The 14822-nt window shown below is 43.0% G+C and overlaps 1 protein-coding gene across 7 annotated transcripts in view; it reads left to right on the top strand.

Annotated features, from left to right (window-relative positions):
• The first annotated feature begins 4540 nt into the window (after nucleotides 1–4540).
• MARCHF6 (membrane associated ring-CH-type finger 6) overlaps nucleotides 4541–14822 on the top strand; it is a 36238-nt gene continuing 25956 nt past the window's right edge. For 4 of the 7 annotated variants that reach the window (XR_014942830.1, XM_015854409.3, XM_085537880.1 and 1 more), the window contains exons 1-3: nucleotides 4541–4586; nucleotides 7808–7907; nucleotides 8835–8908. Coding sequence is in view for 3 of the 7 variants with exons in the window: in XM_015854409.3 (XP_015709895.2) it covers nucleotides 4568–4586; nucleotides 7808–7907; nucleotides 8835–8908 (193 nt within the window). In the remaining 4 variants the exon portion in view is untranslated. Of the gene's footprint in view, nucleotides 4631–7807; nucleotides 7908–8834; nucleotides 8909–14822 lie in introns of all 7 variants that reach the window. The other 3 variants (XR_014942831.1, XM_015854410.3, XM_085537879.1) reach the window with 2 other exon arrangements.

Below are 14822 nucleotides of genomic sequence, written 5' to 3'. Positions count from 1 at the left end.
GGGCACATCAGTTCACACAAGCGTGCTATTAAGTAGCACCATGTGGACACGCTGTCAGACAAGATCCCATCCCTCACAGCCAGACCCACACAACAGGCTGCTGGTATGACAGCACTTGGAGTGTCTGTGCTGCAGTGCTCGCACATGCCTGCCCCTGCCTCTGCCTCCTTCCCTGTAGGCAATGAAAGTTCCTCTCCTCCTGACTTTGGGATCCTCGATGCTGCTGACGCTTTACCAGGTAGCATACAGTATGCCTTAGATTTGAGACAAGAATTGGCTAAAAAGTTTATCATTGGGCACTGGGGGGAAAGTGACCCCTAGCTAGGTCCTTGACAAGGTCAGAAGCCTTAAGCAACATTAGAAACTCCCAGCAGGTTGTCCCCACATTGGCCTGACCAGGAGGACAAGGAGCAGTCCCTGCAGCAGGCAGAGACACTCAGCCCAGAGGCTCCTAGGGAGCCCTGAGGTCTTTGTGGTGCACATCACCATGCTCTCTAGCTCCCTGCTTGGCTGTCCCACTACAGGTCCACAGAGATGTTGCATCCTCAGTCAGCTTCTTCTCAAGTCCCTAGGCCACCTCTTGGGACTGGAACAGAGGGCCCTCTTGTGGCATTCATGCATCATTTTCACCTCACTAGTCCTCCTGGGCAGGACTGAGAACTAGATGGAGGGGACCAGGAGCGTACAAGAAAAGCAGAGACAGTACATGCCCTCAAGAGGCTGTAAATCATTTGAATACCCCTGCTTTTCTTCCTGGAAAAGGTGGAGAATGGAGGCAGGAAAACAATCTTGAGGATCCATGTAAGAAATGAAAGACAAGGAAAACCCTATTTGCTACCCTGAAAATAAGAATCCTGACCAGAAAATCTGGAACAGCTTCCTGACAGCAATTTGTATGCCAAGGATTCAGCTAAAAATGAATCAGAAGGTACAGGCTCTCAAAAGACTTTTTCTTTTAAAGCAAGGATAAATAATACATATCTAAACTAGGGAGTTTTCCTCTTTTGAAAAGGATAGCTTCCAAATAGGCTTGACCTCAAGAAGTGAACAGGGATCCTCAGGTGAGCAGTTCAGATACTTTTCATATAATATCGGGACAAATCAGTGAGAAAGAAACACTATGCACTGTCATTTCTGTGAGCATCAGCATCTTTGTGAGAGGACTTTAGCATCTTTAACCAGTAGACTGAGATCCTGGCAGAAGATCATCTGATATCATGACTGCATTCAAAAACAGATGAATAAACATGTTTCACTGATCCATGCAGAAGAGCCAAGAATACAGAGGTCTTGAGTAGTAAATGTGTTTTATTTTTCATATTAGTCATCCATCTGAAAATCTACTTCACTGAGCCGAGCACTTTGACATCCTTCTCTTTAGACATCAAAAGCATTAATTGGTTTCTTCACTGTATTTGCCAATCCTATAGTAAAGGCAATGCATACAGTAAGCACATTGTTGCCTTAAGGAAACAAACCAAAGCTGGTTTTTATGTCTGAATTCTCAGTGTGCAAGGGAAAGCTTCTACACGAATCAGAGGCCTTGTAAAACAGAGGCTATTGACTGATTAACCCGTAATAACTCTGACCTTTGGACTGCAACTCACTTTTCCCTGGTCAAGACAACTCTCATCTTTTTTCCTGTTGCAAAAAAGATCTGAGAGAAAGCAATGACAAATCATTAGAAACCTAGGCCCTTACAAATTCCTCCCCTACTTAATGCAGGAGAGGCAGAAGCAATAACGTAAGTGTCTTTGTAAAAATATCTATAGCATGGGCAACGTGCAAAATGAAAATCATACTCTACAATAGATGTGTTCTTGTTTTTGCAGTGCTAACATTTAAAATGTGGCTTTAAATGCAGTTTAATTTGATTGCTATAATCTCCAGCAACACCCACAAGAAATGGTCAAGAAAGGGTTTCTGGCAAGTTAAGATTGCTCCTGCTAAATACTGAGGATAATTCTCACTCCTGCTAAATACTGATAACCGCTGTTACCTGTGATGATAGCTTCATGGATTTTTAAAGACATGACAACCAACAGGTATTCAAAAGGATGCATAAGCAGCTATTAGAAACACGTAGCACTTTTTTCCATTTCGTCCTCCTCTAAGGAGAACAAGGAGAAGAATGCCAAAGTTAAAAAATAAAAATAAAAAAATCATCCTATTTTAACAACATATATAACTAGCTAAAAGGTTCACTTAAGGTTGATGGGAGGTATAGAACCACAAGCCTTAAAGGATATTACAGTTGGCAGGAATGGGATATTCTGGAAGGTAAACATAGTCCATTTTTTGAAGCCTTCACAAAACAACAGTACTGACAGAATCCTGAATCTCAGGTATGTTAATAACAACCATGCGCTTTATGCAAAGCCTGACAGCGAGATCCCAATCAAGTTTTCAAAGACTGTGTTTTGAACAGAAAATCTACTGTAATCAATATACGTGAAAAGATCTCTTCTGCACTTCTGTAATGTAAGATACTCATCGTAGCCTAGGTTCAGTATGAAGCAAATGCCAGCTGAAAGGAAGCAGACTTAAATATAGAGTTGTCAGAGTCAGCATGGAGCATTATTTCAACAGCTTGGGCCATCCTCCTGAGGAAAAAGTAAATGTTATTGCCTGTGCAGCACTTCTAAGACTTCTTTCCTGCATTTCTGTGTCAGGAATCTGCTGGCATAGCAGCTACCTACTGATAAGATGTAGATTGATGAGATATTGTGGCCAAATGGCCAGTCATCAGGACACGTGTCCTTCGAAAGACTCCATAGTGCACTGGCAAGAGCCGCAGTGGCAATGACTTTCACCAGATGTCTTTCTAGTTCACGGAACTTTGTACTCCCTGATCCGATCATGTCACGCTAATTTCCTGTAGGATGTGTTTCATGCTGTTATCAGAGACCTTGCTCCACTTTTAACAGCTTCTCTTTTGCCATGGAGACTCTTTCTAGATCTCCCTTGCAATGGTGGATAAGTCGGTTCAACTACACAGTCACCCAAAATACTGCCTGATTTCTTAAGATAAACCATGAATTAGTTGGCTTTCCTAAAGATAATCCATCCTGTTTCCCATATTTCTATAACTTGCTGTTTATAACCCGCTGAGCAATGTTTGTTGTGAGAATCATGTGCACAGCTGAGGGAAACAAAAAACTAGGTCAGCACTAGAAGGTAAGCTGCTGCCAACTCAGAGTGACAGCCTTCACTGACTGGAGCTGAGATTTACCCCCAGAAACAGTGGATGCAGCATAATGCAAATACTGGATCATTTCCATTTTTCAACATTCATCTTGTATTTTAAGAGAAATTTATGAAGACAATATATTTCCTAAGCATTTAAGCAATTGAAAATACAGCTGCTTTACAAAAATAGGGCTATCTTCAAAATAGCCTGGTCTTCTTTCCACTCCTCCCACTCATTCTAAATATGTCTTTCCTTTTACCACAGTATGTGGTGATTTGGGATTGAGTCTATTCCTGTCTTACGTTTCCACCTATAATATGTCCCCATTTCCTCTGTATTTCACATCAGAACTTATTTGTAGCAGAGAGTTGTTGTTGGGTTTGTGTTTTTTGGGGTTTTTTTTTGCATGTTTGTTCAGAGCCTGTTGGCACTAATTCTTGACCTTGATCACTGTCAGAAACTGCAGCCAAGCAATAATAGTGGTTGCAAGCTTGGAATACAAAGAATAGGAATTACAGCATACCTGGAAACGAGACCAGCTCTCTTAGTGTTTGTTTTGTCCTATTCAGACTGATCCAATGCACTGCCCCTCCTGCAATCTCACACTGGCACTGTTTATTAATATGCCAGGCTAATCTGTCACGATGAAAACGACCTTCCTTACAAATAAACCACTATTTTTAAGTTGTAAGTGGGAGCTGTCACTCTGCCTTGCTCAAGGAAGAGCAGCCCACATGCGTTTCAATGCAGCACTTTGCTGTAATTACACCATTATTGGCGAGTCACACTAAGCTTTCACATTTTCGCATGCTTACACCCAGGAGGGGAGTAAACTCTTCGAAAGGGCTGACAATAGCAGGACACGGGGAAATGATTTTAAGTTGAAAGAGGGAAGATTTAGGTTGGATGTTAGGGGGAAGCTCTTCACTAGGAGAGTGGTTCGGCCCTGGAACAGGCTGCCCAGGGAGGTTGTGGATGCCCCGTCCCTGAAGGTGTTCAAGGCCAGGTTGGACGGGGCCCTGGGCAACCTGATCTAGTAAATGTGTATGTTTGGTGGCCCTGCCAGGCAGAGGGGTTGGAACTACATGATCCTTGAGGTCCCTTCCAACCCGGGTCATTCTGTGATTCTGTGATACTGTGAACTCTGGTGCTTAACAAGGGTCATTTGGACACACACCCTTCCCACCTCATCACCACCGCCCAGACCCCGAGGTATCACGGCCTCACACCGTAAGACCTCCATCCCAGCAGGGGGCGCGGTGGGCGGCGCTCTATCCCTGACGTGTTGGCGGCGCGCTCGCCCCGCGCAGCGCCGTGCCGCCCCGCCCCGCCGCCGTCACGCCACCCTCTGTGCCGGCGCTGCGTCAGCCAGCCAAGATGGAGACCGCCGAGGAAGGTGAGGTGCTCGCTCAGTGCCCTTCGGTCCCCCCCGCGCTCCCGGTACGGCGGCGCTTTACCCACGCTGCCTTCAGCGTTGTAGGGGCGGTGTGGAGGACCCTGTTAACGCGTTACCCGGCGGCAGCGGGGCGGGCCGGGGCGTGAGTCCCTTACATAACAGCGGCCGTGGGGGCCGGGTGCTGCACGGCGGGGGAGGGGCGGGCGGTGCTGTGCTAACGGCTCGGTTCGGTATGAGGAGAGCGTTAGCGCTATGGTGTTTGGTACCGAGCCGTCCCTTTGTCTGTGTGTATCCACTGGCACCCGGGCTTCCAACTCGAGAGGATAAAACAGTTGGGGAAGCACGAAGCGATGGGTTGAAAGTGGTAGAAGTGCCGCTCTGCTACACAGGAGACTCGAATCCCGGGGGTTGGACTCGATGATCTCTAAGGTCCCTTCCAACCCGCACCAGACTGTGATACTGTGAAATAAGGCCGTGTCTTCGTAGATCTGCCCATTGGGTTGTATTGCGGATGGCTTAGCACTCGTGGAAACAAAAGAAATGACGACGCTTGTGCTTAACATGTTAACAACTTGTAAAGCTGCTTGCTGCAGCAGTCCCCTGCCTCTGCAGCCCGGCAGATCCATGCAGCGATGGCATGAATCAAGGGACTGGTGAGGGTTTGGTTACTTGGCATCCTGTTGTCCGGGATTCTTGGCTTCCAACGAGCTATGGGGCAGGTTCTGAGAACTGACTAGTCCAGCTCTCACCGTGCCAGTCGTTGGTAAATCCATCTCGGTGGATTTAATCCAAAACCCGCAGCTGATAATTGGTAACAGGCTGACTTTGATCCCGTGTGCTTTTAGAGGACCTGATCTGGTGACTGGGGAGGATGGAAGGAGAGTAAAGGGGGGTTGTTAGATATCTTCTAGGGCACCTTAGTGCTGTACTCTCCATTTGGTCTTTACGCTTGTGGTGTTTCTATTTGTATTTATTTCTTCATTTCGTCTGGGGAAAGGGAGGCTGAGGGGAGACCTTATCGCCCTCTTCCAGTTCCTGAGAGGTTCTTACAGTGAGAGCAGGGCAGGTCTCTTCTCACTAGTGACAAGTGACAGGATGAGGGGAAATGGCCTCAAGTTGTGCCAGGGCAAGTTTAGGTTGGATATTAGGAAACACTTCTTTACAGAAAGGGTAGTTGGGTACTGGAATAGGCTCCCCAGGGAGGTGGTTGAATCGCCATCCCTGGTTGTGTTTAAGAGCCATTTGGATGTGGTGCTTAGGGATATGATTTAGTGTAGGGTTGTTAGAGTTAGGGTACTATGGTTAGGCTGTGGTTGGACTTGATGATCTTCAAGGTCTTTTCCAACCTGGGTAATTCTATGATTCTATTATATGTATATCTATATACTACATGTAGCACCTTACAGGTTAATGTTACCCTCAAAAGCTTAAAAATAATAGCACTGGAATTAACTGTAACACAGACCAAACTTGTCTGTAAACTTCAAGTGGGCCTTTGTAAGTGTTGAAAACCCAGTAGAGATATATGTGGCAGTTGCACTTCTGGTAGAATTGATGATTGATGGAGTTAATAAATGAAGCAGAAAGAAACCCACGTGTCTTTCCAGTTAAATCAGTTTCTTGCTGAATAATCTGAACTTCAGTTTTAGGTATTACAGCGGTGAATGTTTGGTTAGATATGTGACAAGCAGAGAAAAGTTTTCTGTGCGGGGAACAAAGAACTAAAGTGCATATGCAAGTAGAAGAATAGCATCTACTCCTCACTGGAATTCTGTTTGTACTTAGTGTTACACATAAGGTGCATGTTGACCTTTAGCAGGATTTGCTGATTTGAAGTTATATGCTACTAAATGGACCAGATTGCTGCTTCTCATGTGTTTATTTGGTTTTATAAGGAGAAGGATTTATCCTGCCTGGAATTTGATGAGATCTGTTCTCTACAGTTGTCTGGAATTACTCTCTGTAATAAAAAGAATCCTTTGTGTCTTGAAGCAGTGGTTCTGGTCTTTCTTGTAGGCAGAGAGACTGGGAGCTCTTGGTGTTTGCAGCAACGTAACATTGTTTGATGTGACTGCATTGGAGTCACAGAATCACAGAATGACCCGGGTTGGAAGGGACCTCAAGGATCATGTAGTTTCTACCCCCCTGCCTGGCAGGGCCACCAAACATACACATTTACTAGATCAGGTTGCCCAGGGCCCCGTCCAACCTGGCCTTGAAAACCTCCAAGGACGGGGCATCCACAACCTCCCTGGGCAGCCTGTTTGAAGTCACGAAATACCTCTTTGTGTTCCATATGGTTTTGGTGTTTTGCTTCCTCAGGAGCACAGAGGAACACGTACCTTAGGTTCGAGATTAGTGTCTGTCTTAAGCACGTGTTAGGAATTGGTAAATCTCTTCTTCTCAGCTTCTCTTAAACTTATTCAAAACTCAGAATTATTCCACTTCAAAATCACATTTGCTTTCAGGGAGACTGTCCTTCACAAACTGTATGTAGCTTTAGAGGTGTTGTTATTATTATACTCTACATACAGCTTTGGTATGTGTATATCCTAGAAACCTTAAGTACATAATAAAGATTAAGTTTGTTTCTTTTGTAAATGTGATGATCGGGGAAATAATATTTCTCTTGATTTTTTTTCTGGTAGACCTCAAGTCTTCCTATCTTTTACAACACAAAATCCATCTTAAAGCTTTTTCCGGTTTAAGTTATTTTGGCTTCATTTTTGCTACATGGCAAAGTTTCACAGAATCACAGAATTATCGAGGTTGGAAAAGACCTAGAAGATCATCTAGTCCAGCCATTACCAATACTTCCCAGCTAAATCATATTCATCAACACAACATCCAAACGTTTCTTGAACACTCCCATGGTCGGTGACTCCACCACCTCCCTGTGCAGTGCATTCCAATGCCTGACTACCCTTTCCGAGAAGTAATACTTCCTAATGTCCAGCCTGAGTCTCCCCTGGTGCAGCTTAAAATCATTCCCTCTAGTTCTATCACTGATTACACGAGAGAAGAGGCCAACCCCCAGCTCACTACAACCTCCCTTCAGGAAGTAATAGAGAGCAATAAGGTCTCCCCTGAGCCTCCTTTTCTCCAGGCTGAACAATCCCAGCTCCCTCAGCCTCTCCTCATAAGACCATTCTGTAGCGTGTAATTAGTTTTGTAAATGTGACTTCTTCCAGCAGAAGTGTAATAACTGTTGTCTTGTTCAGCAGATATATGCAGAGTCTGTCGGTCAGAGGGAACTCCTGAGAAACCCCTGTATCATCCATGTGTGTGTACTGGCAGTATTAAATTTATTCATCAGGAATGGTAAGTTCTGAGTGTTTTTATTTGTTTCTTCATTTGTCTTTAATAAAATGCATTAACGTATTTCTAAAAGCAGTGCTTCTTATGTCTTCGTGTTAACAAGCTTAAAATGGAAGTGAATTTTCAGAGGAAGTATGTTCAGGGTTGGGGTTTTTGGTTTATTTTATGAGGGTTCATTATGTAGAATTGTAAATTTTCATGAGTTTAGCAGTTACGTGTGAAAAGGAAGCACTCGTGGATATGTTTGTTTGAGAGTACAGTGCTCCTCACTCCTGTCTTGTGAGAACAAGGAACAGAAAGATCAGTACATGTTCTTTTTTCTGCCTTCTTGTAATAGTGAATGAAGAAGAGTACTTAGCCTCACACTAAGAATAAAACCAACAAACCAAACTATGATATTTTTGAGGTGTTGTTCAATCAGGGAAATCCTTAAAATGAAATCCATAATTCTCGTCTATATGAACTCTTTTTGATTGTATATTAATAGTCATTCTTTCACAGATAGAGTGGTTTAAATCGTGAAATATTTTTAAGGGCTGGTGCTCCCAGTCAGTATCCACAGAATGTCCCGGGTTGGAAGGGACCTCAAGGATCATGAAGTTCCAACCCCCCTGCCTGGCAGGGCCACCAAACATACACATTCACTAGATCAGGTTGCCCAGGGCCCCATCCAACCTGGCCTTGAACACCTCCACGTGAGGGTATATGCCTGCCCTTGTTACCCTTTTCAGTAACATATGTACCTGATGATGTACTTTCTCTGTGAAAGCCATGTAAATTTTGTGATGTAAGTAAACTTAGTATGAATGTTAGCTTGTCCTCTGTGATCGTATGAAGGTTCTACTTTGTTTGAAACAGATAATTGATTTGCTTTTTGTAATGGGGAAAGATGTAATAGCATGTCTTAATGTGATTGCTTTTTTGTTTCAGCTTAGTTCAGTGGCTTAAACACAGCAGAAAAGAATACTGTGAATTATGTAAGCACAGATTTGCTTTCACACCAAGTAAGTATGTTTCACTGCTCTCGTTTTTTCAGAACTTGGTTTCTTTTTATTATAGTATTTTTGATTACTTTTTCATGCAGCCTTCTAGGTCCACACTTGTGTTTTAATTTCTGAATTCTTGTTTGAATTGTTTCTTTATTATCACAGATGATGTGAATTGTTTAAATGATGGATAACATAGTGCTTTCATAACCAGATGTGAGCTGTAACAGAAGTATCAAAATCAAATCTCCCTTTCAGGCTGGCTTGTCTGTGTTGGAAGGACCGAGCTCTAGTACTGTCTTCTTCCTCATCCATCTTATCTAATTGTGTATTGGTTCAGTCTACTGAGGCATATGGGTTAGTGCGTGCATTTTCCTTTCCAAGAATTCTCTTGCACCTGCCCCAATATCTATTGAATCTCAGAGTTTTCCATTTCTATCAACAGTTAATTTGGCGCACTAGGCAATTGTTGAGATCATCAGTATCAGAGTGTGGAATACTGTGCCTGACGTCTGTGAGGAGAATAGCATATTTTGCGTTGATCTCAGCAATCCCTCATGCTTTCAGATGATTCTTTTTCACTGATGCAGAGGCCCCATGTAAGAAATGTAAAAGAGATAAGAAAGAAAACATTCTAATTTTGTATGAGGAAAAAAGACAAAAGCTTGTTGTTTTCACTGAGATTTAGAAGAAAAGTGATGAGAAGGCTCAAATGTTTGGCTTTTAATATATATGTTAATCACAGAATTATCAAGGTTAGAAAAGACCTAGAAGATTATCTAGTCCAACCATTACCAATACTTCCCAGCTAAATCATATTCATCAACACAACATCCAAACGTTTCTGGAACACTCCCGTGGTCGGTGACTCCACCACCTCCCTGGGCAGTGCGTTCCAATGCCTGACTATGTTAATGGTGATACTAGGAAATGTCTTTAGTGCCATAATCGATACACGTGATCCTGCAGAAGTTTTATCCTTGACTGACTTGTTACCTGCACAGCTTGTAATGGAGCTGCAGATTATGGACACATAGAAAATGTGATTGAGTCACTGTGGTTCAGCAGATTAGCATTTGTTACAGTAGCCTTGAAACTGGCAATTGGGGGAATCACTTTAGCAAAGATTTATTTATCCTTCTCTGTCATGAGCTGGCTGCTCTGCACACTTAGCACTATCAGTTGAGAATGTTTTCTTCTTGGCTTCCCACATTGCACAGATTATCCTGTGGAGATAGATAGATAGATAGATAGATAGATAGATAGATAGATAGATAGATAGATAGATAGATAGATGCTTTTTTCTTTCCTACCAGGCTGCATACGGTGGTAGCATATGTCAGTTTAGCTAGCACAGATTCCTTCAGTCCTCTTTACCCAGCATGTCTTGTTTCATTACTTCCTTCTGTTTCCTTCACACCCGAAATTCATGCAATTATGCTTCCCTTAGTATTTCTTATCCCTCTGTATTTGAAAAATAATTTGTACATGCAGTGTGGAAACTCAGTCTGCTTGTGAGAGCTGCTATTCTTTAGTTGCCTTTCAGTATGTAAAGGAAAGGAAGAGACAGACCCTTTAGCAGGGTCTGTGGTGATAGAACAACTGGAAATGGTTTCAAGCTCAAAGAGGGCAGATTTAGGTTAGATGTAAGGAGTTTTACAGTGTGGTTGATGAGGCATTGGAACAGGTTGCTCAGTGTTGTGGTTGGTGCCCCACCCATGGAGACTTTCAAGGTGAGGCTGGATCAGGCCCTGGGCAACCTGATGTAGCTGTGTTGTCCCTGGTCATTGCAGGGCAGTTGGACTAGATGGCCTTCAGAGGTCCCTTCCAACTCTAAGTATTCTATTATTCTAGCACATGCATTAAGTCCTTCGCTGTCTTTAAATTCAGTAATGTCTTGTACTTCTTTAGCACCTGAGCTATGTACTGGCTTAGTTACTGGGTATAAGGAAGTAAGCAGAGACTAGGAGGTTCAGCCTGTATCTTGGAAGGGATGTGAAGGAAGTGATTTTTCTTCTGAAAAGTAGGATCGTTCTCTAAAGTGTCCAACCATGTAGACAAAGTATGTGATTACATATTCATGTTCTTAAGTAGTCAGTGCAAAAATGTTGCTTAGTAATTGTGTGTTGTTTGTAGTTGTACTTAGTTTGTTAAGTTTCAAGCTTCTGAGTCTTTAACTGAATCTTAAACAAAGTGATCTGTAAGATGTCATCACGTAATTACACTGGAGCGAGTGACCCATTTTCTTGGGCTCATTATTCACAGTAAGATTTAATTGAAGGATAAAATGGGATAACTCTTTTTATCTGGTCACTTGAATTAACTTTAACACGGTGGCCAGCATCTTCAACCTGTCTAGAATGTCTAGTAATAATAAACTGGCAAAAAAAACCAAAACAACATCTTAACCCACTCAGGATATTTAATTCCTTCTAGAAGGAAGGCGGGCATTCTCAGAATGCTACTGGCCAGCAGCATAAAAGACACAGATAACTTTCTGTTGTATTTCATATTAGTTCTTTACGATCTTATGCGTGACTTCCCTGGAACTGTTCACGTGTATTCACCCACTTAGTGCTTTATGGCAGAACTAGCCATAAATGTGGGAGATGAACAAGCTTGTAACATACTTGAACCTGCATAACTTGTTTGCGTTCATTGGGAGTCACCCTTTAGAACATAAAGAGATTCCTGGACAGTTGCCTTGGTATCAGTTTTGAACTGTGAGTTGTTGGAGGTAGGTTTGTACAGGGATTTGCTGCGGGTGTGAGATAGGCAGGAAAAACAAGAGAATGTCCTGGTTAGGAAGAGCCAGGTGTTCACTCTATATTGGTACTGTATATTTTCTGTTGTGCAACTGGCATTTATAACGTCCTGGAGTGGAAATGCTGCTGATGCTCCCTTTTTACTTTTTTAATCGTGCAGGTAATAAAAGTGGTTTTGTTAATATTTTTAATCATTATTATACACTTTATCAACATAACAGGTTTGGGGTTCTGAGCTTTTTTTAATACCTGCATATACTTCTGTTTCTGGGATACTGCTCTGATTGGAGCTCCTTCCTGTACTGCCCATGTCATGGCTATTAACTCTTCCTTAAAGGAAAATAGCACTTGCAGGGTAGTTTTCATTTGGATTAACTTTAGTATTTGGGGGAAAAAAAAAAATGGCAGGGAAAGGTTAAGTTGAAAGTGTTCGTTTGTTCTACTTGTTGGGAAGTTTAGTGGTTGTTATTTAGGGTCAGCAGATTGACTCCCTTGGGTTTGTCAAAGGACAACTGTGTAGTGCTTGTGCTGAATAACCTCTGAGGAAATGGGAATGCTAAGAATGCTTCCAGTGGCGCAGTGGTAGGAATGCCGCTTGCAACACCGAAGGCCCGGGTTCGAATCCCCCCTGTGGCGCAAGTGGTAGAAGTGCCGCTCTGCTACACAGGAGGCTTAAATCCCGGGGGGTTGGACTCGATGATCTCTAAGGTCCCTTCCAACCTGCACGAGACTGTAATACTGTGAATAAGCCTGAAAGAACCACTATTGTAGGACAGAGTAGTGGGAATCCTTTCCCGCTTTTCTGTTGCGGGCCTTTCTTTCAACTGAAGTGTACTGACAAACTGTTTCCCTGAAAAGTGGGTAAGGATGTAAGTCTTCTTCAACAAATGAGCGCATAAATAAGGAATAATAAGTAACTGAGCACGCTTCATGACATTTATGGACTGCTCATTGTACCTTTCCATTTGGGTGGCTCAAAGGGGCAGAGAAGTCCAAATGAGCTAGATAGAAGCTTAATGTATTACAGAATGTGACAAAGTCAAGATATAAAGATCAGTTCTCTCAGCACCTACCCAGCTCCTGGCATTGCCACAATGCAGCTCCTGGAGAAGGGGAGGCTCAGGGGAGACCTTATAGCTCTCTATAACTTCCTGAAGGGAGGTTGTAGTGAGCTGGGGGTTGGCCTCTTCTCTCGTGTCGTTAGTGATAGGACCAGAGAGAATGGTTTCAAGCTGTGGCAGGAGAGATTCAGGCTGGACATTAGGAAATATTAGTTCTCTGGAAGGGTGGTGAGGCACTGGAATGGACTGCCCAGGGAGGTGGTGGAGTCACCAAACCTGAGAGCGTTCAAGGAACAATTGGATGTTGTATTGAGGGACATGGTTTAGTGGGAGCTATTGGTAATAGGTGAATGGTTGGTCTGGATGATCTTTTAGGTCTTTTCCAACCTTGGTGATTCTATGATTCTTTGACTATTTTTTTTAAATTATTTTAAACTCTCACAGCTTCCCCTTAACAACTAAATGTTTTCCTTGTAGCCTCCTCTCTAGTTCCAAAGTTGATCAAAAATATGTTTTTGGGGGATTAAAATATATAATCCTCAAATTATCTACTGAGTTCTGTTTTGCCTGAGTGATGCAGTAACAAATACACTACAGGTAGATGTTCTTTTAGCGCCCTTAACATATGTCTGCTTATCTCCTCTTTAAGTTATCCTGGATGTTCATTTGGTGTGAGCTGATTGTTATTAAGGCTTAAATGAGTATTTTCTGTGCTACTACCAAATTGCACACTAAATCTGATTCTGCAATAAGAAAATCAGAAATTAGTGGACAATGACAAAATATGTTTGTGTGGTGCTCTTCAGTTGCTGCTCTCACGGTTTTGCTTTCCTTCCGTTATGCTTTTTATTTTAGTCCTTTCTTGGTGAATTTTATTTGTTTGCCAAGTACCTTTGAAACCTAAAACGTAATAAGGTTTATCTCACAGTTACTGTTTTGCTGTTACTTTGTGTCACATACAATCCACTTATTGTTGAAGCGCACCAAACTCTCCGCATTCTTTTGCTTATTGATCCTGCTTTTCTGTGCTCCTGTGTTCGTCTTACAATACAGATACTTAGGGAAGTGTCCCTGGAGAGAAAAGAAGTGGTCTGCTCTCACATAGAGGCTTTCTCTCCCAGTAAGCATGAATACACCTAAAGAGAGCAGGGTTGTTGTTTAGAGACAAGGTGAATGCAGGTGGATGGCATGAAGCGGTGTTTTTCAGACTTGTAGACAAAAGGTTTATACAAGAGGGAGGAAAATTCTTCTCCAGTATTTTATGCATAGAAAATGTAGGTCACTTATGTGGCTGAAAATACAGCAGGTTTCCAAAAACTAGTCCGGGTTCAGTGTGTGTGATATCTTCAAGTTCATCTGTTGTCAGTGTAACTGCTGACCATCCAGGCAGCAGTATCTTTGTGCTAAACTGCAGTTTATCTTCTTTACTCACATCTGGTATTGATGCTGGGCATTATGACTTCTTGGAATCTGTGTTAGTATGCAGAAACTCATTGTGTGTAACGGCATTGTTAGAAATAGACAACTTCCAATTGCTTAATGTGCAGTGAAGACTGTAGGTAATTGGCACCTGTAGTCTGAAAGATACAGTTCTGTATCTGAGTAGCATTTAGGGAAGGGTAGGCTAGAGATGGCAGTGGAGCCTGGTACTGTGGAAGGGAGCTAGTACTGTACTAGGGATCTGGGTCTGTTTAGCCTTGAGAAAAGAAGGCTGAGAGGGGACTTGATCCAGGTTTATAAATACCTGAGGTGTGGGAGCCATAGTGGTGAGGCTGGTCTCTTTTCAGTAGTGCGTGGGGATAGGACTAGGGGTAATGGGATGAAAGTACAGCATAGGAAGTTCCGCACAAATGTGCGGAAGAACTTCTTTACAGTGAGGGTGACGGAGCACTGGAACAGGCTGCCCAGGGAGGTGGTGGAATCTCCTTCTCTGGAGATATTCAAGACCCGCCTGGACGCCTACCTGTGTGACATGGTGTAGGGAGCCTGCTTTGGCAGGGGGGTTGGACTCGATGATCTCTGGAGGTCCCTTCCAACCCTTACAATTCTGTGATTCTGTGATTCTGTGAAGTGGAGATGCACTGAAAGGCTGATGATCTGTCGTGC

This window comes from Coturnix japonica, chromosome 2 (assembly GCF_054131305.1).
Source record: "Coturnix japonica strain WE chromosome 2, WE-NBRP24, whole genome shotgun sequence".
NCBI lineage: Eukaryota > Metazoa > Chordata > Aves > Galliformes > Phasianidae > Coturnix > Coturnix japonica.
This window is presented reverse-complemented; position numbering and strand designations above follow the sequence as displayed.